At 36.9% G+C, this 26,854-nt stretch overlaps 1 protein-coding gene across 1 annotated transcript; it reads right to left on the minus strand.

Moving 5' to 3' along the window:
* Positions 1–416: 416 nt before the first annotated feature.
* Positions 417–26,197, minus strand: XIRP2 (xin actin binding repeat containing 2). The gene is made up of 9 exons (XM_033064724.1): positions 26,141–26,197; positions 23,768–23,896; positions 22,045–22,146; positions 18,933–19,040; positions 18,564–18,630; positions 17,787–17,911; positions 13,890–14,023; positions 11,661–13,008; positions 417–608 (listed from the first exon to the last, which is right to left on the minus strand). Exons 1-9 carry the CDS (start codon positions 26,174–26,176, stop codon positions 417–419), a joined length of 2,241 nt encoding a protein of 746 aa, XP_032920615.1. The 5' UTR covers positions 26,177–26,197.
* Positions 26,198–26,854: the final 657 nt, after the last annotated feature.

Below are 26,854 nucleotides of genomic sequence, written 5' to 3' on the forward strand. Positions count from 1 at the left end.
GAATATGGAGCTTCACGCCAGGGCGCTTTGTTTAAAACAAGTAAAATTTAGTGGAAGAAGATGTATTCTTTCCAAGGGCATCCCACCGAGCTGAAACCGTGTCCGCTGGCAACATCTGGCTGCCTCCGACCTTGGCGCGGCCGCGGCGGGCACAGGACCGCGTCCCCGGCGGCTGCTGCGCTGTGCGGGACCCTCCGTCGGCGCGGCTGTCACTTTGTCACACAAGTTCTGAGGCTTGCCAGGCCTCAGAACTTACCCCACTGGCAGTGCCACATCTGCCCGCATCTGTGTTTAAATTGGTTCAGCTATAGCAGCGATTTTTGCCAGTGGACCGGGTGCCTGTTTCTCACGTTCGTATATGTGGTTCGTTCATAGCTTTGCGTTGCTGTTACTCTGAGTAGAACGAGGTCTGCGCGCTAACCACAGTGATGTACCGGAGAGGTGTAGGGGTCTGGTAGGGTACCACAGGCCCTGGAGAAGTCAAGATCGAGGATGACCCGTAGGGGATTATTGGTATAAGGCGCTGTGGAAAGGGGCATGGGCTTGGTACTGGAGGCCCAAGGTGATGAACGGCTCACTGCGGGCACGTAAAAAATGCAAGTCTGGAGCTGGACGAAAATGCATTTGGAGGTTGCAAAGAAACAGTACCTGACGTATCTAAGAGGCAACATGCTAAATTCAGGTTAGAATTAGAGCTGCAAACTCGTCAAGAAAGAAAAAGATAGAAAAGCATGCTTGCAAAGATAGAAATGATCTTAAGGGGAAACTAGAGGAGGGGGACAAGATAATAAACCTGAATATTCTACTTCTCCTGGCCAAAGGCACTGTTCTCACCCTTTCATACTAGGGTGGAATGAAACTGAGCAAGAGATCCAGGGGAGCAGCGGAAAGGGGAATATAACAGCAGGAGAGACATTATTACTACAGTAACTGCATTATTACTACTCTTTTTCTTGAACTAATAATTATTAGACTCTAAAGATCTCACACTAAGTGAGGAACTGCTTCAAGCCTTGAGAAAGTAAATTTTTAATAGGAGCATTATATACTTAAGAAAAAGTATCAGATTTTTTACCCCTTGTTAAAAGAGGGGTTTTTTTTTAATTTTCCATGTCAAACATATCATTATCTTGAAAGAAACACAAAACTCAACACCCTTTATTACTGTTGACAGTTTTACAAATATTACAGAACTGACTAGAGCATTGCACAGTCGTAACTTTATAACTCCTGCAAAGAAGGAGGAAATATTAAAAATAATCCTTGTAAAGGACCGCCTTTATAGTAAGCAGAACATAAATGTGATTTAAACTTATCCAGAAATGTAAACAGAAGTTCAGATAATCATGTTTTATGTTCATGTTAAAGAGTAGGCTTTAAGGTTCTACTGCAGCTTTTTGCAATCATGTGCACAGCTCAGTGTGTAAGTTAGCTAAATCCTTAAAAAGAAAGACAAAAACACCACCACAGCTAAATATCCTGTTTCTGAGACAAAATAACTCAGAGGAAGATATTGCTGGAGACGTAGATGCACCAAATAATTAAAAGCAGGAAAGAGGTGAGAATAAAAAGTAGCAGACCTGAAATACAGGTCTTTTCGTTATGGTGCTTTACAGCATAATATATTCTAAAGTTTCGCAGTCCCCTTGAGAAACTAAGGTTCGTAGGTTTAGATTTTTTTTTTTTTTTTTTTTTGTATCTCAGCCCACAAAACTGTAATTTAGTCTTCAGTCATATAAGACGGAAGAGTTCAACAGTTCTTTCTAAAAAACAGTATCATACTCCTGGAAACTACTAAAGGACATACACGAGCTGACCTGCTCTTATTCATAGCAGAATGAGTAGTATAAGAAATGTAATTTCCATATAGCTCTGTCAGCAGCAGTCCTTTCTGTCCGGGATCAACAGGGGTGACAGAAGATAAGAGTCACACCTACTAAAATCATTGTTTTAGCTGTTAAGACGACCAACGAGATGTGAACTGTGGGCTGAATGCTGGTATTGGAGATTCTGGCAGATGGTAGGAACGATCCTGACATTCCTTTACGAAGGAAAGAAACACAGTTGCTGTATATCCATTAGACTTTAACCTCAGGTTTAAGGAAAGCTGTACTACAGAACCGAAGCATACTATAACTTCTACATTAAACTGTAAAATAACCTCTTAGAGATAAACATTATATCACTCCTCCCTTCTGATAGGGTTTGAATACTTAACTGATGCATGGATGCAGCGCTGCCTTTGTAGATCCGGGGGAGGAGTGTTTGATTATCTAACTGTGTTACAATTTGCTAGCATTATTCAGCCTCATTTGGTAACCCTTTAGTTAATATCATGTAGATGTATGCTGTGAGATGCAAATCATAGTTGTGTGCTAGGTGCTATATAGACAAGTGAGGAGACAAAGGGTTCTTGTCCCCCAAACTTGCCCTGTCATGCACTCTTCTGGAAGTGCACTGGGATCTGATTTCACACTGCATGGCAAAGTGTTTCCTTTTGTTATTTTATCTCCCATGTATATGTCAGCTGGAGGGAGCTAATCTCCCCATAAACAAAGCAAGGCAACTTCTTTTGTGTGCAGAGTGAGTCCTTCAAGATCTTTGTTTATCTGCAGTGATCACTTGTAAGCACAGCTTCCATTTATATAGCGTCCTTCAGAGCAATGTCATTGTGAACATAATGAATATACTTAGAAGTGTTTAAAGATTCTATAAACATATATTTAATTGCAACTGCCTTGAGCAGTGATGTAAGATAGGCCTTTTGTGTAGAGGAATAGATGGGTGGTGGACCATTTTTCACATCCAAGTAATTCTGCTTTGCATGAGTGACCAGTTCATATAAAGAACATTTTTTCCTCCCTCCATTGATCCAGTCAGTTTGGGTATTTTATCTTTGTTGTAAATATATTAGAGTTTTCATTGTTCCCCACCCCATATTTAATTTTGTGGTGGATCAACTGTTTTGACAAATAATTTGCACTATTACCTAAGAAATTAATTATAAAGAATTAATACAGCTCTCAGCAGGTTTAACCAAGAGAAGAGCCTTCCCATCACAGTCAGTGGCTGAATCCAGCTGGCAAAAATCAATGTGGTTCTGTTTAATTATGATTAATGTTTTCACTTATTTTATAATTTTGCATGCATTTTTCTTTTTTTTTTCTTCACTTTTTCATGCTTTTGGAGGATTAGGATTGCTACTCATAAACCAGAGTTTGGTTCTGTGTCAACTGATTGCTTATCAGCAAGAGGATGTGACCAGTACTGGAATGTGACTGGTCCTTAATTTCCATTTTCTTGAAGTACGCAGCTAACAGAATACAGGAGCCATGTTCCCTGGTACTAACACTGCAAAGCTTGGAATTGTCATCACTGGGACTATTTTATGATTGACACACAGGACAGTTTCTGTTACCCTTATTTTCATTGAAGAGTGTTTTAAGAAAAATTACTCACATCTTTCTGTTGCTGGAGTGGCATCCTCATAGATAAGGATGTCTGCTCACTAAGGGACTGAGGATATTGGTACCAAAATTTATTCAGAGATAAAAGAACTATGTCAGGAATATTTGGCTGTGTGCTTTTTCTTATCATCTGGAAGAAAAAAGTTGTGTGAAGTCTCAGTCCCAAAAGAGCTTGTAATGGTAGTAGAAGAGCAACCAAAGAAAACACAGAATATATGATGGAAAGAGAGAGGGGGAAGCAGTGAAGCCACCACATTATGAATCAGTTTAGTGGCACTGAGCTTCCTAGTTCTATATATACACCGCCGGTGATACAGTAATTTGCTGATTGCTCGTGGTTCTACTTATGTATACATGAGTGTCTATATATTTATATGCTTACAGCCATAGTACTCGTGTATTACATTAAAAGATCATTAAATCTGAAACTGCAAATGCCTGAACTCAAAAGTTGTCTGGTAAAGTCTTTAATTCTGTGATCACACAGCATTTTTCTTAGGACTCTTAACTTGTTCAGAACATAGAAGGGATGAATCCTGCTACTTGTACAATTATTTAATATTTTGATTTATTGAATTATTAAAATATTACCTCAGGCTTTATTGATTACAGTCTCCAATTTATCTTCTAGCTGCTGCACCAGTTCAGAAGGAAGTTCTAATAAAAATATTCTCCTGGTTGTATATCAAGAGGACATATGTACCATAAAAAAATAATGTTACATGTTGAAAAGGAAAGCTATATTGCAAATATGGTCAGAACAGAACCAGATCAAAACTGAGGCAATAGACTGATTCAAAGTTTTTCAGCTGAAAGGTATTTTTTTAGCATGGGCAAAAATCTATGCTCTTAACAGGTATTTTTCCTGGTAATGAAAGAAGCCTTTTGGTAAAGCTTTAAACGTAAATCAGTCTGTCTGTCCTTTCCTGTGTGCAGAATGCTTCTCCCAAAAAAGATAACATGAGACAAAATTATAAGCAATCAAAAGTCCCATTTTTTACATGCCAAATATGCAAAAGTGTTACTACTGTGGCATTACCTTTTCCCACAATTAAAATACATACCTGCCTGTGTAGGATAGAGTAAAACATAGACTTTAACATTACAGCTTAGCTTGAGCAAGAGTGTGTCATTTACAGAAACCATCCTAGACAGGTGTAGGTGGGGTTTCTTTCTTCTGCTCCACCAAAGCATTCAATGTGTATTAAAGAGGAATCATTCTAGAAAGTTCTTGAAAATCCTAGAATTTATTTTTTTTAGCATTCAAAGACTTGAAAAGGGGGAGGAATTACCCCTAATATTTTAAAAGTCCAGAAATCCATAAAGCACGATATCTTGATGATGGTCTTTAAAAATTTTCATAACTTTCAAGTTGATTCAGATTTTGAATTTTCAGAACTCAACCTTTTGAATTGTATTTGGCACATATGTGAGTATGTCTTCAGCAAACATATTAAAGGAACATTAAGGTTTCAAATTCAAGCACTCAGATGTTGGGCAAAATTAAAATTAAAGAAAAAATTAAAGTTGTCTGTTAAAGTTGGTAAAATTAAAGTTGTCTGTTTGACCTTATTTCCTGACCCTGTGAATTATCATTAATTTTTAGAAATTCTGGTCAGTAATAAATGAATCAGTAATATAGTTGGTATTAATAAATACAGTAATGCATGTGCACACGTTTGAACAAACTCAGTAAAGGTATAGGAGGTGCAGAATTTCATTTGTTAGTCATCTTCTCTCTGTAGGCAGGTCTTCATGTCAAAAAAAACAATGCAATGTCACTTCACTCTTGTAGGTGATGATGATATTTGTAGCTAGTTAAAGAAAGTGGTTTGTTTTCTGGAGTGCTGCAGTAGTCTTGAAATGTCATCGCAGAGCATAAATTTCTGGATGCTTAATTCAAACCGCACCTAATTGGTTGGAAGCTATTTGGAAGAAGTTTGTAAAGCAGAGTTTTGTTACAGAGGTACCCAAAAATAAGGTAAATTAACCCTACTTTTTTTCCTCATTTCCCTCTCTTTCCTACAGTGCACATATGCTTTCTCTAAAAATAAAAAATTAGGATAATGGCGCACTCTGCAGTATGTCAGTTTATAACATTAGTATTTTCAGATATAGTTTCACATATATAATTAGCCAAATATTTATATCATGATGCCTTCAGAAATACATAAAGGTGTTGTTGGTTGTTGTCTTAATGCTTTATTTTGAAAAAACCCAAAAAACAGTTTAGGCTTCATATTCTGGCCAAGAAGCTGAGTCCATGCTGTTGCTGGTTTATGGCATGCTGTCAGCATGGATAGCTGCCAGTGCCTGGTAATGCAACTTCTCATTACCTTCTCTCTGGGCACATCAGAGCCACTGCTGGCAAAATGGTTTTCTCAGCCAAAGCCATCCAGACCCAATCTGTAGCCTTCAGTATAGCAGTACTGTCCTACCAAAGCAGAAAAGCAATTTCTGGGAGGTAACAAAGATAAAGATATTCTAAACGCTGTTTAGAACAGTATATGACACTGTTTGTGTGCTATTTCCACTCTAATACTGCTTTATGAAAAGCTATACAAAAGCTCTTAAGATTGGAACTGCAGAAATTTTTTTCTATGTCTATCTGCATAAACTAACTTTATAGCTATTGATTTCTTCCTTCTTGTCTCATGTCCTGTAGAGGTCTTAACTGTGATTACAGAGAGAAATTGGAAGCATATTTTAAGTGCTAAGATGATATTTCATTATTTCATATAGATTGGTTTTTATTTTTATTATGATATGTGCACCAGGATTACAATTAGGATGACAGTCTAATTTACTAAGCAGTATATTGAAGTACTTTGTTTAGTACTTTGTTCCAGCCCTTCATGGTACAGCTCTACCTTTATTCCTCCTGAAAGTCTTTGACTATTTCATCTCATTTACTGAAAATCCATCTCTATTTTTGTTGAGAGATAACTTCTTGATCAAGAAATTTTGTGTTTGGTCAATTTTTTTGGCTAGTAAGGTTGACTGGAAAAACAGCCCACTTTTTGATTTGGAATATGCAGTTTCTGTGGGGGAGGAATGGCTCCTTCATAGGTATTGGTTGTGATAGGACATTATTCCTTGTCAGCATCTGTTACAGGTATCATTTCATCAGTCTAAGAGTAATTTTACATGAATAGTGATAGTGATGGCTACAGTGTCAAGAGCCAAAAGGTAAAATGGGTTGAAACATTCTAAGGTTTTCCTAGGGTTTTTTTTTTTTTGGATTTTTTTCTTATTTAAAGAGATTATGTGATTTTGAAAATCACCTGCTGAAATGTGTAGTAGATTTTTATGTCTCTTTTTAGTAAAATTACAATGTACTTAGTTAATAAAAGTCAGATTAAACGTGAATTTTATTTTGATAGATCTTATTTTTTCCTTTTGAGAATTTAAGAAGACCTTGTTCTTTCTTTCTCTCTCATACCGTACCCTAAGAGAGGGAGCAGTGGGAAACAGTATTTTTTTTTCTTCTCTTTCCCCAAACTAGTACACTAGTACACTACAGAGCTTTTTTTGCTTAAAGACTATACTGAAAAATTCAGATCTTTCATGGCTGAATTGTAATTTACTCTTTCAGAAAGCCCAAAAGTAAGGTCAGTTTAATTATGTTTCTAAGCCAAATTTAATGCAGATCATCTCTTTAAAACATTTAAAATGCTTTTCATGTCAAAATCATCAAATGTAACCCACATACAAGGTGAAACACTGTTTGTGAAAGGCAGTCGAATTTACCCAAAGAATTTAACTTAGGCTCCTCTTAATGGATGAAAGCATGGAAAGAGACAAAGGCTTTAATCTGTGTTTTTGTCTTCCTGTTTTCCTGTTTTTGTGAGTGCACCCAGATTAGTTAATGTTTTTGCAATTATACCTGCCAGTTGGAGGTATACTTGACTGAAGTGACCCAAATCCTTTATAACCAATTCTGATAATTATCCTGCGCTTCGCAAATAAGGCCTGAACTATAATTATTTACAAAGAGATATTTCAAGACATGTTGTGTTAGAACAAGGCAGATCCTTAGCATGGATTAGTTGTCCACCCTGAGCACTGTTAGTCATTTAAGATAACTAGTGTAGGTCTGCCTGTTGATATGTATGAAGGAGATAAATGCTTAACAGAAAACATGCAAGGTATTTACACAATTCAAAGTAATCCAGCATTTGCTTTCAGCAAGTCCTTCGCTTAGGAGGAGTCCACTTCAGCTCTATCTAAGTGTTGCTTAGGTCTCTTCAAAGAGTTTTGAGGATGCTCCTGACTCTACAAAGGCTCCAAAGGGATTCGTGGATATGCTGCACCTATAAAAACAATTTAAGTAATTCCAAGTAAATTTTTGTGCCAATTATGTTAATGAAGTTGCAAATGGACTGCAAATTTAGAAGTTCTCTAAAATGCAGCGCTAGCCCAGCCATTAAATCAGGCTCTTTAATCTCTCTAATTGGTGCTTTTCAGTATAGAAGAATACATGAACCCTGCTGTGTTGTAAAAGCAGTAGAACATCTTCACTAGCCAATAATAGCTAGTGAAAATATACTTCTTAGACTGCAAGTATCCTGTATTAAATAATGATGTGGAAAAGTTTCGTTTTACTGCTGCTTGTCAGTGCAGCTTTACTGTTGAACAGTGCTTGGCTGAAGCTGTGCTGGAAAAGGATCAGCTCTGCCCTCTGACTGTAAGGTTCCTTTCTTAGGGTAAATATCCAGTCCATGGGATGAAACTTAGGAGTAGCCAGAGAAAGTTATCCTGCTGAGAGAATAGGAAGCTCAGTACCAGAATTCTTCCCAGGAGCCATCAAGCTTCTCCTCAGCGAATGAGACTCTTACAGACTGATGACTGATTATTTAAACTCAGGTAGCAAAACGTAGAAAGCCTAGAGGATAACTTTAACATACTTAAACTTAGAATAGCAACTTCCCTTCACAGAAATACAACTCTAAATGTATGGTAGTTCTTTTTAAACCAATATAGACCAGCTTCTTGGCTGCAGTGAATCTGTACGGGTTCACTAAAACATGCATGAGTTTTTTTAGCAGCTTAGTAGTTATTATTCATTTAGTACTTCTTTTACAGAAAACCTATAAGGTTTCTACTTTCTACACACTTAATCTCACTTTCAGTTGCTATATGCATTCTCTCCACAGTGGGACTTCTATAGTGGCAATGTACGTATACATCAGGGTGACCTCTCCCATCCTTTTGCCTTGGAAGGAAAAGGGTGTAAGGCTCAGTGAGTTCCAGCCTTATCTCATCTCTGATTACTTCTACACTAAGCTTTTGGCTGAAATTCTGCAGAACTCTTCTACATCAACTTTTTTTTCAGGTTATTTACATTTTTCTACAATAATTTATTGCCCATGGCTGTTAGTTTTCTAGAACAGGTTTAGAGGGTGTCATCCTTATTATTTGTATAAGAATCCCAAATTATATTATAGGGTTTATGCTTCAAATAAATAATTCTGTAATATTATTTAATTTCCTTAACATTTGTCTTCACTAGTGATGGAAATACAAAGGCCACTCACTAAGAGAAGAGAATTCAAAGCTAGTTAATCCACTAGAGGAAGGCTCAGGACTTTGGTGTCTATCCCATACTAAGCAGAATCTCAGTCATGGAGTATCCAGAGAAAGTTACCCCATTTGGTATGTAATTTATGTATGTTGACTCTACATAATATTCTCTCTGGGAGTAAAAATTTCTGTATAGTCTTGCTTTTTTACACTATTTCAACAAAGCCTTTCTTTTAGTCATATCTAGCTGGCCATAAGGAACACACTTTTTCTGTGACTCATTTTTGCTTTTGTTTGGGGGAAGCTAAAAGGTCTGTAGTTTGCAAGCATAGTTTCAGAGGTGCTAATTTCTTGGTGTGAATTTTTATTATCATAATTGACATCTGTCACTCCTTTAGATTGTAGGATACAAGGTTAAATTCATCAGAATATGCAGGAGGTTAACAAATGGCACAGCACTGTACTTCAGGTACAAATGTTGCAGCCATGTTAGCATTATCCTGAATTATTAACTTGCATATGATCACACCTACACATTTATGTGCACATAAACACCTTCATTTCACCTTTGATATAATTCCTCTTTCCTAACTAATACAGCTGAAAACAATCTTCTATTTAATGTGAAATTTTGAGAAATGGAGGAGATTCAAAATTTTGATTCATATAGAAGTCTTAAATATGCCAGTCAAATTTCCTTTATTTTCTTCAGGCATGCATTTTCTGCTGTGGGGTGTTTTTTTTGTTTGTTTGTTTTTGGTGTGGGGTTTGGTTTTTTTTGTCTTAGGAATTTTGTTGATGTTACTTTTAGTTGGGTTATCTACTCAAAAAAAGAAAGCAAAGTCATTTAGCGCTATGTGGTAATCTCTTGGGTTTTTAAAAACAAATTATGATGGTTACACCCAAATGGAGGGAAGCAATAACAGAGAGAGAAATCTTGCTGAAATAATTCTGAGATGTTCAAAAGCAGCTGTAAGCTGATGCTTTTTAATAAAGTTCTCAAATATAGTGATATTGGAGTGTCTTGTGCAAAGGCTGTTCCGGTAACATTAATTTAAAGACATTTTCTTATATTTCTACATTTACTGAGAATACTTTGGAGCAATATAGTCCTGAAGTATGCTTGTGGAAAAAATGCTATTGCTGGTTTTCTGATGTGTATGTATAGTTTATGGTTGTTTCTGTGTAGGTATAGAAGAGTCATGTGGATTTCCCACTTGCCCACAACCCTGTTGCTTTGGGCAATGAGTTGTAGTGCAGGTGATGTTTTGTTCTAGAAGTGTGAGGCACACTGTCTTAAATGTTTTAACATCAGCTTGTCTTTCCTGTAAATTATTTCAGATGCCTGTCTTTGTTGGCTCCTTCAGGAATTATTTTGATAAATGTATTTTGATTATGATTGCCTTTCTCTCTTATGCTTAAACTAGTCATTGGATGAAGAATTTGGCAAACTCTTTAAGGAAAATAGTATGTATAAATTCATATTAAAAAAACCCACAAAGTATTTTTTTGTAAAGTGCTTTTTTATTAAGCATTTTCAACAGTTAAATGATGTGTTGCTCTTTCATACAAGATGGAATAGTGTTAAGTGAGCAAATGTTAATCCATAAGCATCTGTTTTAAGGAAGAAAGTGCTAGATCTGCATAAGTTTGTACAGGTTTAAATATGACACTGTAGAGCTGCTTCAGCTACAATGACTTTGAATTAGTTACTGAAACAACCATTAGTCTTCACTACCCGGTGTCCCCAAACCCTGTTTCAGTTCTATTTAGGATGTTTGCTTTTATCCAGTGTTAAAATGTACGTACTTTTTTCTCCCCTGTTACTCAATATAACTTAGTAGCAGCTCTAGGAATATAGCAAAACAGTGCTATTCACCAACCAGCTGTGGTTACTGTTCAATAATGATCCATTACAAACTAAGTCTTACATGATACTGCAAAAACAGAAACAAAAGAGATTAACCCCCCCCCAAAATTTCAACCAAGCCCCAGATTTTCTAGCATGAGCTAACACAACCAGTGTACATAATACGTCACGGAGAAACAGCTCAGTTACAGTAATAAAACATTAGGAAAAGCATTGGAAGTATTTTTTTCCCTTTGTGCATACCAGGTACTTCACGTCTGAAGTTATTACAAATAATAAATAATTGAAATGGATTATGTTTCACCAGGACAGTGTAGTCAAATATTCCTTGCAATGTTCAGAAACATAGAAAAACAATGGGTGTTGTATAATTACAGATAGAAAAAGAATCTACATCTCGTTGCCTTAAATATAAACTAACTGAATAAAGTCTAGGTAATTGACAGTATAACTGTATTCTTTTGTGTAATTTCTCGGTATTAAAATCTTTATGAAAGACTAAAATAAGTAGACTGAAGGAATACCTATTTATGAAATATTTTGTAACTTGGATGTTTTATTAATTTTCATAATATTTTTTTAAAATTTATTCATCTGCAGTGAGTCATTTGAACTTGACTTTCCTGCCTTGGAATGATGAAACAGCAGAATGTCTTGAACTCAGTAAATCTAAGCTTGTATTTATGTCAGTCTTTGCCAATTGGATTATTTCACTTTATTGACAAGCATTAATATGATTCAGTTCTGTATCATGATTTCTGTGTTCTTTTGAATATGGACTGCAGGATTTTTTTACTTACACCTACAGAGTCTATCAGACCACATTTTGAAACCAGCTTGTCTTTTTTAAGAAAAGTGATCTTCAGAGTGTCAGATAAAATAGTATTCAGCTTTTTGTCTTTTTTGTCATATTCTGATTCTTCTCCAGTGCATAAAAACTCAGTATCAACAGACAATGTTGTGTTAGTTGCCTTCTTCAAAACTAACATGCTGCTAGTACAAGACTTCTGACAAGTGGCATCATTATTAAATTGAGCAAGACTCTTGGAAGTAACAGCATCTTCATCTTTTGAGTTCTGTTCATCCTGTGCAAGTACAGTATCTCCAGAATAGCTCTCATGAGATTTGTACATCTCGTATATTTCTTCATTTCCAGACTGACTGTCCAGCTTTGCAAAGGTGTGCTGTGATTCAGTGCAAATAGCATGGTTTAATGCTGTGTTTGGGGTAGACATAGCTGAGAGAGTTGTTTTCTGTGTACAAATATTTCGATGAGAAAAGGTGGCATAATTATTATTGTTGTTGTTATTGAAGCTGCATTCTTTGTGATTCTTTTGTACCATTACATCATCAATGTTAGTAACCTGAACAACTTCTGAATTACCAGTTTCATTAATTTGTTTCTCTTGCTTCTTACCAGTACTATCCACAATTACATTGTCACCCTCATTAATATCCTTTCCACTTTGCACCTTTTTCTCTGATGCTTCTAGTTTATTCACCTTATCTTGCACATTCCCAACTTCCTCATCCTTTCCCTTATTGCCTGCTTCATTTTTCTTTGCTTTACAAGTATTTGTACCTTCTTTTTCAGACAGAGAGCAAAAGGATGAGTGTTGATTTTGTTGTGAATTTTTGTTGTTGTTTTCATTTTGCTCCATCACAGCGGGATTTTTCTGAGATTCCTTTTTGTTGCCCAGAGGTTTATTTGTGTATAAACTAGAATCTTCTTGAGCAAAACCATTTGGGGGCCACTTTGACTTACTTATTTTAGCTGATTCTTCAATAGAAAATGTTTTCTTAGATGTTGCATCATCTTTTGAAGGAGGCCATGTCATTTTTAATTTACCTCTTTCTGTGGATTTTTTCAAATTATTATCCAAAATATCAGGACAAGCACCTTCAGTACTTGAGTACAAGTCTTTAGCAACTTCTGTAATTGGTTTAGGATCAACAGGTACAGTGTTAATGGGATTTGTTTCTTCAGCTTGAGTTTTCTTAATTGAACTAAGTTGATCTTTAGAATTCCATAATTCCTTATGCTGCTTGTGTCCAAAACCTTCATCATAATTTCCTTTTGATTTGAAAAGTTGCTTAAAATGGGGTTTACAGTATATTTTTCCATGTAGAGACGCATAATTTCCCAAGCTGCCAAATGGAAGAAAATTTGCTTTATGCTTTTACATGTCATAAATTACCATACACCTCCCTCTTTCTCCCTCTTCCACCCCCCAAAAAAACTATCTAAAATCTTTACTTGCAAATTCCCATACAATTTCAAAGACAAAATGAAGGAGAAGAGTCATGCTTAGTGATCTAAAAAAGAACCTAAATTCATTTGCTTGTTGCACAGAATAAGCTACAAATAGAAATGTTCTACAGCACTTCCGGGCTTTTTGCACCGTTTTTCTTCATCCAAAAAAGAAAATTTCAAATCTTCGGTCTTTCTACAGTGTAGAAGCAGAATTTAGTCTTTGTGCAAATTATAGAAATTTATGTTTGATTGTATTTGGATTCTCCTCTCAAATGAAGTAAAGGAAATGTGTGTAACTAAACCAGAGTGTGTTAAAATCAAAATTGTTGGTCTTTGCAACCAGATAGTGCAATAAATCCTACATTTTATATAAAGGTTACAGGGTAATTTGCTAATGTAGAGAACCATCATAATTCTTTTTATGAATGAGGAAAATTAAGAGAAAATTTGATGTATTTTGGATGTGTTAAATTCCACCCGAATTCCTGTGTCTGCTGTTTGATGCTGTCCTTAAGGTCTGCAGCAGTCACTAGGAAGTAATATGGGGAAGAATTTGGAAGGTACTGGGATGGAGCAGTTCTATACGGAATTTAAAGGATTCATTCCCTGTCACAGTGCAGCTGTTAGGAGCAGAGAAGAAAAGGAGAACTCAGGATACCACTCTGTCAACCCAGCATCCTACAGGCTGAAAAATCCTCCAGTTGAAAATAATGTCACCATCTGTATTTATATTCAAAAGCAGGGTTGTGGGAGTGAACATGCAGTTACTTCTTACCTTAATTGACTGCCGCAGTGGTGACATCGGAAACACGATTTATGAAAATTCTGCTTATCGGCAACTAGACATTCCATGGGATAAACTCTCTGTTGACAGAGTTTGCAGGTTTCATTTTCCTGAATCTGCAGTTTCTACAACCACACAGGAAAACGAAACAAATTAATCTAAGCCACATGTTATGATTTGGGTTGAACAGTATCAGTCCATATATTTTGTTAGAACATTTTCCATTTTCTGTTAATTGGTATCTCAGCTGTTTGCTGAAGGGCTTCCTTTTTGTTCAACTAACAGTGATACTTTGAAAGTTAAAAACTACTTACCTTTCCCTTTGCAGGAATCCATGCATTTGAAAGGACTATTCACTTCACCAGGTACAATATCTTCCCTTTATTTGTAATAACTTATTACTTTATGAAATGTGGCAGGATTTCTAGTATAAGTGGAATTGATCTAATGTATGTATAATCTTTGAATGTACAAAGTGATGTAAAGATCAATAAGTAGGGATGGATATTTGAAATTCTGATGAGGACTTTTTGCTTAGTCATGCCAAATGCACAGTAGGGGTTACCCCTTTCGTGGTAACCTCTAGACTGTGCACTCATATGGTCCAAATGTGCTGGGGGCATAATTATTTGTGACTTTTACAGTTTTAGTTGTCAGACATGATACTTTTTTCAGTTAAATTTGAATACTAAGGTAGCTACATTTATATTAACAACTTTATAAAGTCTTTTTCTTCTGTGAAGCACATTTAATTGTAAAGAAAATGATTCCTCTATAAAGTACAAAACATGAATAGAAAGTTTTATACTAGTAAGGAGCAGAAGAATGCCTGCTGCTCTTCTGTCTTGATCTCTGAATTGCTATGAAAATTGTATTAGCAGACAAATACAAAAAGGGTGGACCAAATAATTGCAGTATGAATATATCTGCACTGATGACAGTAATGCCTCTTGACATCAGCAGAAAATTTGGCCCCTTTAAGTGGTCTGTCTGTTGGTTTGCCTGCTGGTGTTGATTTTATAACAGTTCACAGATCAAGACAAAAAGTGATGTAGATTTTATAGCTACAGCTTTAGTTGCCACATCACTCTAATCTATAATGAGGGCTGTGAAAAATGCTGAAAGTTACTTATCTTTAAGATAATGTAGAACTTGCAAACAGAATTAAACACCGGTTAAAAAAAATAATCTCTCATAGAATTGTTGGTTTTGAATTATAAGATCTGAAATGTAGACTCTGCTTAGACGCCTAGGAGGCTGAGAGAGAGTCCTGGCAGGCAAAAATGCAGTGTTCCAGACATGCCTCCCACTCCTGATGTACAGACTGCTTGTGAGCCAAGAACCAGGACTCAGCTGAATATCCTTAGGTACACAAGTGTTCTGAATGTAGAGAGGGAGGAGAGGAAGGATATAAGGCAATTAGTAGGGGAAAAAATGGTGATGTGTATCTTGGAAAACTGGCTCATTGAATGGTTACTTTGCTTAGGTGGTAATTGATAGTGAGTGTTGTGCCTCAGAAGGCAAGTCAAGAGAAGAGGAAAGCAAAGAGGGAATTTAAGGGAAATTTGTCCCAATCCAACTTCTAGGACTGAATAGTGAGGTACTATTAATCTCTGTGAAATTGCATGGTGTGTTGTGTTTGTTGTGTTGTGTTGTGTTGTGTTGTGTTGTGTTGTGCTGTGCTGTGTGCCGGTGGCGCAGCTGCGGGGCTGGGGCAGCCCGTGAGGAGCGGCCCCGCTGCCCCGTGCTGGGCACAGCCAGCTCCGCGTGCAGCGCACGGCTCGGCCGCTGGGAAAAGTGTTCAGAGAGGGCAAAAAGCTGCACGTGCAGCCAGGACTGAGGGGAAAAATGTCACCAACAGCCCTGCGAACACCAAGGTCGGAGAAGAGCAGGGGGAGGAGACCAGGGCAGCAGGTATTTCCCTGCAGCCTGGGAGGGGACCCCGCAGGAGCAGTCATCCACACTAGGGCCCCTGGGGAGCACCACAGTGGAGCAGGTGGGTATTCCCAGAGGGAACTATGGCATATGGAGAGCCCATGCTGAAGCAAGGAAAAGATGTGAGAAGGAAGGAGCAGCAGAGAAGAATTGCTGCTGCTATGGACTAACTCCAGCCCCCATTCCCCATCCCCTCTATGGGAGAGGAAGAGGGAGGAGTAAAGCTGAGACTATGAAAGGAGGGCAGGAGGGAGGTATTGCAGTGTTTGTTTCTCAAAATCTATCTTAATTAGCAATTATTTTTTCCCCATGGCTGTAAAAGTAAATGATAAGTGTCCTTATGTTGTTCCCTATCTTTATATTGTCCCATGAGCTTCTTCATTCCATTTTTTCTCTTTTTGTTGAGGAGGGGGAATGGGACATTGACTGTGTTTCTACCGTGTACTTCAGAGTCTTTACAGCACCATTAGAAACTTCTTAGATGTGTCTTTCAGCTGATGCTTGTTCCTCACTGGGGTGATTTTTATTCATATAGTTCAGTGGCTGCATTTCAAACATCCAGCTACCTGCACCAACACCTCCTCTACCTAATGCAAGCACATTGTCCATAGTTCCTGAAGAGCCTGGAGCATGTGCATGCAGCGCATCAAGAGGCTGTGTCTGAAACACTCAGGCTGTGTATTTTAACATTTCTTCCTGCAATGGTTCCTTCTCTGCAGTACTTCTTGCTTTATCTGGGTCTGGAGGCTCATCTTGAAATGGAATGAAAGGCTGGTTCTCACAAACCTGTCTTAGAGAGAGAACCTCTCCTCTCTGGATTTCATGCCACTAAACATTATTTTTCTGGCCTTGTTAACATGTGAATGATGAAGGCAAACCCATTTCTAGTCTGCTGTGCATCTAAAATCATATTCCATGATCCATGACATAAAATGTTAGAAAATGTTTTTCTTAGTGTTCTTAGTATTTGGTGTAAACATATATAAATGTCTTAGTTCACATAAATTGCTTTGGGTACAGATCTGTGGACATAGTGGACTTTGTTGAAGAGCTGGCTGGCCTAGTGGATCAGAATATACTGACATTTCCATTGGAGCTTTTGCATAAGTATTGAGAAATTTCCCTGTTCTTCCATGTATTGGGAGCAAATAATTGCAGAGGTAGAAGTTCCATCCTGTTTTTTCGTTGGTGTAGAAATTTCCTGTAGTCTGTAGCAGTAGCAGATGAACTATCAAAATCAATGTGATTTCCTGGTATGTATTTTCCATCTTTAGGGGACAAAAGGGTTGTCTGTGATTTGTGATTGTTTTTTCTTTCTTTCTTTCCCCCTTTTTCTATTCTGCACAAAAGCTAGGTCTGCAAGCATCCAAGCAATAGTATTATAATAAGATCTGGAGAGACACAATCTATCAGCTATTCTCAGAATGCATAAACCAAATCTTTCGAGCTAAGAGCTATGATATTTGCACCATTGAATATATAAAGAAATGTGGAATCCATGCAAAATGATGATTGAGCTGTCTTGGAGATTTTGCTGCAACAAATGCACACTTTGCACTGTAAACATGGCAAACTTTAGCTGTAGCTTATGTTCATTTTCATTTCTTCTGAAAGTGGTATTTTCCAGGCTTTGGAGAGTCTGTGGTGGGAAATTATACATACTTACAGATTCAAAACAAGGAAAGAGGAGACTATTCAGCAGAGGAGTAGAAAATGCAGTAGTTTTTACCTTGAATTGTTTTTGTCACGTACTATAAATACTTATGGAGCCTTCTAACGTATTTTGTATTGTGTTATGTGCACTTAATTCCTGAAGTCCATATATTCCCACCACTTCCATAGGTTACATTTTTAATCATAATTATTCGAAATAGAAAATCAGGCAGCATGACAGACCAGTGTCTTAACTTCTAATTTGCATAAGGAAAGATTCCTCTTATTAAAAATACAGACCTTTACTTCTTTAGCCGGTGTTGTGATCTCTCTGTCAGCCTTTTCCTGAGCTGCCTTTTCAATCTGCTGTTTTAAAATCTGTGTTACAGTTTTTGAGAGCTCTTCATTCTGAGTTGAATTGCTTACTGCAATGGGAAGAAAAATAAAAAAGATTGGTTTTACACCAACCTGCATATTTTAAAATTGACTTTATCAGTGAATTATAAAACATTATTATCTTGGAAAAATTGTGTTTAGCCTTGTAGAAGTCTAGAGAGTCACTTGGTCAGTACAGAAATCTGTAGAGGAAATGACAAAATAATTGTTAAGGGACATGATATAAACTACTGTTTTGCCATACCTGAGTGGCGTGGCAGGGCCAATGGGTGACTGAGGTCTGTGGTGGAATATAATGCATGAATTCACATTCAAGCAGCAGCATCTTAACACTGTGATCATATCCTGCAGGGTTAATCAGCTCAGCTGCAAACTGAACCTTACCCATCCAGCTTTGTACGTACATGGACTAGTGCTTGTCTTTAGTTTCAGACAAGCTATCAAGTCTCCTCTTCTTTTAAGCAACTCAGACCATATTTAAAACCACATCCTTATGCAAACATAATCTCTTCATACTGAATTCTGAACTCATTTCTTAAGTCCCACTGAAGGAATATGCATTACTGAGAAGTCGGAGCAGTGTGTATTTTCATGTGTATATGCTAAGAACAGTACATCTGGGGGGGTAAAGACATTTGACATGGCTCATTTGTGAACCTTTACTCTTGTGCCACTTCTTACCTGTGTCATGCTGAGTGAATGTAGATGCCATTTTCGTTTCATGAGTAAATTGCTCGTGAGGAGAAACCTGTGCACAAAACCCTCACTTTAGTCATGATTTAGTGCAATGTGTAAGAATTTTACATACTTCTGAAACCATATTTAAAATACTGCATTGATGAAACATATAAATGTAAATCTAAAAATTATCATGATAAAACAATAATGTTAAAAACACTTAATGAAACACCTCTAAAAAATTTTATGCGCTAATAAGCTCTCAGCAGAAAATCCAGACCTTGCTGTACCAAGAGGTAAAGGAGGAAGAAGCAAAGCAGGTAAGTATCAGTGTAATTGTCCAATGAAATGATTATTAAATTATATAGTTACCTCTTGTGTTTGAGAGGCTTCTGTTTGACTTTCCTTGGAGGTCATTTCATTGCACTCAGCTTCCCTGGTGCTAGTTGATACTGTGTGGTGCCTACTACTTGATGTTTCCTCAAGACAAACCAAAAAAATTTACATTAACACCTAATAGTAAATCAGATTTTTTTTTGCCTGAAGGGCTGTCAGAAATTAGTTCTATTGTAAATGGTGTAACTAGAGCTGCCATTTTACAGCAGAGTGCCATTGTTATTATCTTTGATATTTATTGATATCAGTGTTGGAACAGGTTTTTTTATAACACTGAAGATGTCAAGTCTTTGTTACTTCAGCAAAGCTCTGCCCAGCAGATATGACAGGCTGCATGAATAGATAAAATGCATAATTGGACTGGGAGGGGGCAGAGGTGGCAAGGAGGCTGTTCTGGCTTTGTGTCCTGTGCCTCCAACTTGTTGCCTGTCAGTGGACATAACTCTAATGCAACATTTTAAAAGGAAGTGTGGTATGTCTGTATGAGGTGCAAAAGTCATGATGAGTTACAATTGTGAAAAATATGACCCATAGAGTAACCAAAAGATCCTATAAAATATACAGGTAGCACTGTAACTACAAGCCTGGCAACTGCAGTGTAATAAACAGAGTGTATCTTCGGGAGTTTAAAGCACTGTCCAAGATGTCTGTGTAAACTGAATTCTGGTCTATCTGTGTTTGGTTTGGCTTCAGATTCTGACAGTGATTTGTTTTATTATTTGAAGCCTGCCATCGAACCTGTGTTATATCATTATCAGTTTCCATGGGGTTCTTTTAGACTTAGTGATTTATTAAGGCAGCAGTCCTGTGCTTCCTTTATCATGCACACAGAGCTGTCTAACAAATAATTTCTCTCATGTCAAATGATACTTTCATCTTCCTCTGTTAGAAGGAAGCTTGTCTATTAGTTTCTATTGATAATATGCTTTCAAATGAAAGGAGCTTCCAGTCCTTCCCAAGTGTTCAATGTAACTTGAACATGAATGTAGACAGTCCTGTGTTTCTGAGATTGCTGCTGTACACCTGGTGCAGTATAGAGCTGTAAGCCTCCAGCATCTCAAGTCCTGACTACTACTTGAAATTCAGTTCATTGTGGGGCAAGAAATTAGTTCTTTCTCTTAGTCATGCCATGAGAAAGCATATATTTATGGGATTTATTCCACCTTCAAACTAAGGAATGCTTACACTGCTTGCATGACCATTAATATTTCTGCTGAATCTCTGTAATTTCTGCCATGCATTAGGCAACAAGGGTTCTTAGATCTATGGCAGAGAAACAATGAGTATCCCCTCCATGGGCTTTAGGAATCCTCTTCCACCTCTGTGCTGCCAAATCCTGTTTCAGCTATAAGAATGAATTAAAATTGTATGAACAAAAGGTAGAATAAATTTTCTTATTGCTGGCCCAGTAAGTGATTTAGTGCATTACCAGTACCAAAATCAGTCCTTTCTGAACTGTCGGAGTGCATTGAGGCTTGAAGAGAGCAGGTCACAGCATGTCCTGCTTTTACAGGATGTCCTGTTTTACTCTTGCAAGTTCTGTGTACATAACAGTTGTGAGGGAGCTGCACAACACATGAGGAGATGTAGAGCTAATCACGTACCAGGTTGAAAAGAGGCTGCTGAAAAAGAATGAAGTACAAATTTTTCCATCTATTCTCTGTTTAATGACTGTGTAGGTGTATGTCTAATATGCCTTTTCATTCTATATGGATATACTTTTTAATGTATTTATGCATATATATATATATGCTTTTTTTCATTTAAGATACACTTTGCTGTCCTAATGTGCATGTTTTAGATATGTAATTCAAGCTCTCATTACTGGAAAAGCTTATTCATGAGACATGAAAGATGTTCAGAATAGTCATTATGTGTCCTTTGAATGGTGTGGGGTATTAAAAAGAAATATAATTAGACTTAATGTAGTCAGGAAGCAAATCTAATCTGAATGTCACTAGTGCTTTATTGTTATAACTTTGGTACTGCTGATGAAGTAGTTGCCATATTGCAAAAGACCATAATAATTTAATCCTATAGCTGTGGCCGTCTAAAATGCAGTCCAAACATTATCAGCCAGATTTTGATGATACAATTACACAGCCTTGCTATGGGTGTGCTGAGAGGAAGAGGGACGTGGCGGATCTCTTATTTTGTGTGTCAGTCAAAATGGGTAATTGAAATTCCAGTAACGGGGTGTTAAATGCTGCTTGTTTATTACTCTGAACAAATGGAGAATTAGAAGACCTCTGGTTTCATCACTCCTCTATAATTGCCAACTGTTGGATATAGGATTACTGTAGGTAGGATTAATTTAGTCTACCCCATTATGGTTTGGGGCATATTTTGTAGATCCCATGGACTTCGCAGTATATTCTATAAAATTGATAAATTACATTTTGTTTATGGCATATCATGAGTAAGCTTCATAAAACACTGTCAGCTGGATGATTATTGGCCTGCTGCTCACTCATGAATTGTTTCTTGCAATTTTAAAATTTTCTTTCAGCCTTCTTTATCCTTCAGTCTCTCTTATTTGTTTCAGCCTTGCTTATTTGTATGTATATACTTAGTGTGTCTTGGGCACTATATAAAAAAAAGATTTTCATAAAAGTGTAACTGTTCTCTGATGTTATCCCATTATTCAATCTTATTCTCTGCAATTGCTACAGTAGCCATCTTAGAAAATTCCTCTGGAATGACCCTCAATGAAGGAGGGGTAGCTATGCCCGAGTCAGTTCTGACATTCTGTACTATATGGTGGAGTGAATATCAGATGTTTTCTCTGTATTTCACTCCTTTGCTGTGTTGGAGGTTCAGCTCACTTGCCAGCACTGGCTTGTTTCTGACACTGGGCACTGAGGCTGTGCCTGGGCAGTCAGGTAGCTGAGCTGGGGTAGGAAAGCACTCCCAGCTGACACCTGCAGAGGTGTGACACCAAAGCTCGTGGCCTCTTCTCATCTTGGTGGCTGATGCTAGAAGGGGTTCATGGTGCCAGTGGTCACAACACAGTCCAGGTCTCTATTCAGACTCTGGTTGAGTTTATGAGCACAGGGCAAGTCTGTGATCAGTTTTCATTGCTGCTCACCATTCTGGACACGAGTTTATTGAGCTCTACTGGTATTATGGCACCTATTACAAGGAACCAATCTTCAGTACAATGCAGAGAGCTAAGAGTGATGACTGCTGCCTGGGAAAAACAGGAAGATGAATAGGTATTATTTGCACAATTGATGACAATATTTTGAAGGAAAAGTCATTAATTTCTTATGCAATAATTGAATATGTACTGGAATGTTCAGATATTTAGATTACTGTTTAAAAATTTAATTGCATCCTTACTTTGTTTTGGATTAGTAGTTTGAATTTATCCAGATGTGCAGATCTGTCTTCAAACTATGTTTTCTCTGTTTTGCCCCAGGATGATTCAGTGACCTTGAATAATCTTTCAACTACTTAAGTGTATAATTCCATTTTCCATGAAAGTGCAGTTATGTTACATAAAAATGGGATTTTCTGGTCTTGCAGTAAGTTATTTAACCTAAATTTAAAGATGGTTCAATATGGTCTGAGTGATTTCATTTTTCAATGTATGTTGTATGGCTATTTCTGCTTATGATTTGAAAGAGCCTCCTCAACTAGCCACAGAGGAAAAATATGTGGAGAAATATGCAATACGGTCTTGACTGAAGAAATGGAACCGTTGTAGTGACTTTGTGGAGAGATGGATGTCCTGGGAAAATGCATCTACACATCACAGAAATGAAATTATAGAGTTCTGCGTAAGAGAAAAGTCACATAATTTCTGTACAGGGTTCTGTATTTCTTCACCCAGAAAACTGGCAGGTACAGTGGGCCATGTTGTCAGAAAAGTATGTTCATAATCCTTCCTATTACCACAGTTTATGCACCAGTGTATGTCCCACTATGACGTTTTTCTGCTTACTTAAAGATGCATTAATAGCCCTGCAGCAAACTGTGTCTTCTTCCCTACAACCTAGAGTTTTGCTTGTTTTCTGTGCAAATTGTTGATACAGGTATTAATGTATAAGAAATGAGAGATGAGTGGTAGATATGATGATACTTACTTAACATTAAAATAAACCTGTGGCAAAATTTTAATGTACCTTTTCCTACAAAGCTGGGAGAACAATGTTGTTTAAAAATCTCTGCAGGAAGTATAGGATGCTAAAGAAATTTACTGTTTTTTAGAGTGCACAGGACAGATTGTAAAGTGTTTTATTACAGGGGATTTCACATAGTCCAAAATTGTTATCTCCTACAACAATTTTTCATGGTATAGCCTAATGAAGCAATGAAATGTAAAGGTCTTTTATCTGAAGTAACACTTAGCTGCTGCTTTGTTTTACTTTCATACAGTGTTTGGGTTCTTCTGTGCAATTTTTGATCTGTTTAGGGAAATTTACTAGATTTAATTCAGTGGAAGCAGGTAACTCCTTTTGAAAGAGAATGACAACATCAAGTGCAATAAATGCAAAATATCACTATGACACATGATAATGTATAAATCACAGTCTTATAGACAGGTTTCAGTATAAAATACTGCTGTAGTTATATAGTGCTTTACTCAATCTAAGTCCAGTTGAGTCTAGTCTATAGTGAGTGTTCATCTGCATAAAATATATACGAATCTGGTGGTATATCTCAAATAAAAAATTTTTAAAGTATGAACATTAGAGAATTATTGACTTAGTGATAATGAAAACTCGTCAGTAAAGCAAGCAATCATATTTCTTCCTGTTATTGAGCAGTGCAGACCTAATTAGGTAGTATTAAAATACTGTTGGTACCTGTAGAGATCTCTGGTGCTGGTACTGAACAAAGGTTTTTTTTGGAGACATCCTTTGCACTTTCTCAAATTGTTTCCTCACTGCTGCCAAGCCACCAGGCACAGTACAGAACTTGGTCTTCTGTGAACTCTAGGATGGTAAAATAAGACCAGTTGTTTTCTATTTGTGCTAAAAAAATGCATGTATGACCTTTTTTTTTTTTAAACTAGTTAACAGCAGTACGCAAGAATGACTCAAACAATGATAAATATTGGTTTTGGCGAGTTCATAGACCACTGCACGAGAGCCATACTTGATTGAAACAACTTAAAGGTATGCTTGGTCTGAATCTTGAGCACCAAAAGAAGAAAGTCCCATCTGCTTGATTGGCAGTAACAACCACTTTCCAGAACGGTCCTTCTGCTGTTCTCTTGTCTCTTCTGAATTCTGTGGCATTCAGAGTTGCCCCCTTGTCCTCTCTGTGTTTCCAATGGGTATTTTTGAAAAACATGCAGAGAGCTTCAAGCAGGCCTTTGTGAGATTACTTCCCCAACAGCAGTGATGAGGGTCACAAGAGGGCTCCTACCCTCAGACTTCCTATTCTAGTTCTGTTGCTTATGTATTACTTTTTAGATGGTATTGGATGAAGCTTTCAGCATTTTAATTTATTAATTGCTATGCAGAAAAAAGCCCACCCAAAAATTACGAATACATTTGCTACTAAGTAAAGTCAGATTTAATACTTACATATGAGTAAGTAAGCAGATCATAAAAAGCAGGATGTTTTTTTTTTTTTCCCTGTGATGAAGGCTGCATGATTATATATGTACATGGATATGTGAGTGTGGAAAGCAATTGTTTTAATGAATGAACATTAACAGCCTTAACAGCCATTTGGAGATATTTTGAGCAGGTAAGTGTACTTATGGGTCCTCTAATTAGATGTATTAATTCCTTTTAATGGAACCAAATATAAAGTTCCTTTTTTTCAGGCAACCATCCATTTCAGCAAGAAATTGTGAGCCATTTCTGAGTATTAATAGTTCCTGTATGCTCAACACAGTTTGGGTCAGGCTTCACGCAGTTTTTTTCATTGTGAGAGGAAGTACTAGCTTCAACAAAGCTTCTAATTGCTGGACTAGGGAATTTGTACTTTCTCACACAGGTGAAATGCAGGAATCTGCTCCAAATACACACCAAGCAGTTAGGAAGTAAAGAAGTCAGCAGGCAGGAATTTGATGGCTGGAAAACACCTGGATTGTGGTGGCTGTTTTCACTATGTGGTTTCTGGATTATCTGGGCATGCAGAAGGTCCCTTGAGGCAATGCAGACCCCTTTTCTCAAGACTAAAGTGCAGGTTAAGACTGGGAATCCTTCCACAGCTGTACTTGCATATGGATGATGTCTGGTGAGAACGGAATTGTAGCTCTTTTGCCAGATATGGTCTCTCATTTACAGAAATTACTCTGGCTTAGTTTACAGTGAGAAAAAGGTGTTCTTCCATGTGTGTAAACAAAGACCATTGTCATTCTCACATTAGAGCAAGCCCTCAGAATGCCTTCCTTTCCTTGTACAAGGGATCTGAGCTGCAACTTCTAGCTGGGATTTTAGGATATGGTAAAAATACACTTTTTAACCCTTAAGTGTTTCTGCAGAACTGAGGAAGATTTTCCTGGCTGAGATCTGAAGACACAGTTTTCAGATATTCCTGGCTGAAAATTCAATGTGTAGTGAGGAGGTCTGTTTTACTAGTTTCTAAATTCTGTTAATCAAATACCTTATGTGCTACTTGGTATCAATATTTTAAAATTTGCAGTAAAGTACTTAATCCAATTGATAGACATGTAGAGAGAGATGTAAAAAAAAAAAATTAGTGTTTTTTCCTAACTACTCTTTTATATAACACTGGTTTAAATAATATTATTGCAAAACAATATTTTTTCATACACCTTTTCTTAGAAATAAATGAATAGAGCTACTATTTTAAAATGCAGTAATTTCAAATTCCATAGTTTGAACAGCAAGAGGTCTAAACTTCATGTTTTATCATTTGGTAATAATTTTAGTAATGCAGAAGCTGCTGGTTTAATCTATCACAAGCCTCTGGCCCTAGTAAATGCATCTCACGCAACAGTGAAAGAAAAACCCAGTCCTTCCTAATGAAGTAAAGGGACTTGTCCAGATGTCCAAAGCTTTATAGCATGAAAAATCTCTCTCAGCAGAGGTAGAGACTGATGCATCAATAAGTTTGCTAAGTAGGTTTGTTAATTTAGGTGTCAAATTTTGATCCCTGTAATGGTTCATCAGTCAACTTGGATAAATAAAGAATGCAGGATATGTCACTGTGCAAAGCAAATGCAGAGGTAGGAAGGTAAGAAATCATTGATATCTTACATGGGCAAAGGACACAGCAGCCTTGTACATAGCCATTCTTTCTTTAAAGGAGACAGTCTCCTGGAAATCCAGCAGTGTGTTATCAGCCCTGGCAGTGCTCTCTTTAGATAGTCCTCTTACAAGTTTGCGAGACTCCGCTGTAAGTACAAACAGACATGGTGTTTTCTAAGAGGAAAATAGCTACATTTTTTTTCTAAATCTTGAAATAAAAACAGTAGTAGAAAGAAGTATCATCAATTTTTAGCAAGTTTATCCTATTTTCAATTTAGAGCTTGAGGAGTACAGAAAAATATAAGTCAATGAAACTTTGCAGAGTGGGAGAAATTTCTTGGGTAAAAAAATAAGCTTTTTTAATTAAAAAAATTACAAAATTTAAACAACATGCATAGTATTTTTCTGATAGTGTTATAATTATACTGTAAAAAGTAATTTAAAGTACTACAAATAATGTGTTATAATTAGATACATTATGTTCTATTTAGCATTTAGACTTTATAACATTAATTTGCTTACTAGAATCTTTTCTGAGACTATTGCAGATTTCAGCCATTTGTTGATCTTACATTAGGGTATTTTTTGGTTGGTTAATATTACTAAAACCTTTTAGACTATTATCTCTATTGTTAACTCCATTTTAACCTTGTTTCAAGGTATGGAGAGGTTATCTAGAAATACTTGCAATTCAGCTATGGTATATGTGGAGACAACAGCTCA

This window comes from Catharus ustulatus, chromosome 7 (assembly GCF_009819885.2).
Source record: "Catharus ustulatus isolate bCatUst1 chromosome 7, bCatUst1.pri.v2, whole genome shotgun sequence".
In the NCBI taxonomy this organism is placed as follows: domain Eukaryota; kingdom Metazoa; phylum Chordata; class Aves; order Passeriformes; family Turdidae; genus Catharus; species Catharus ustulatus.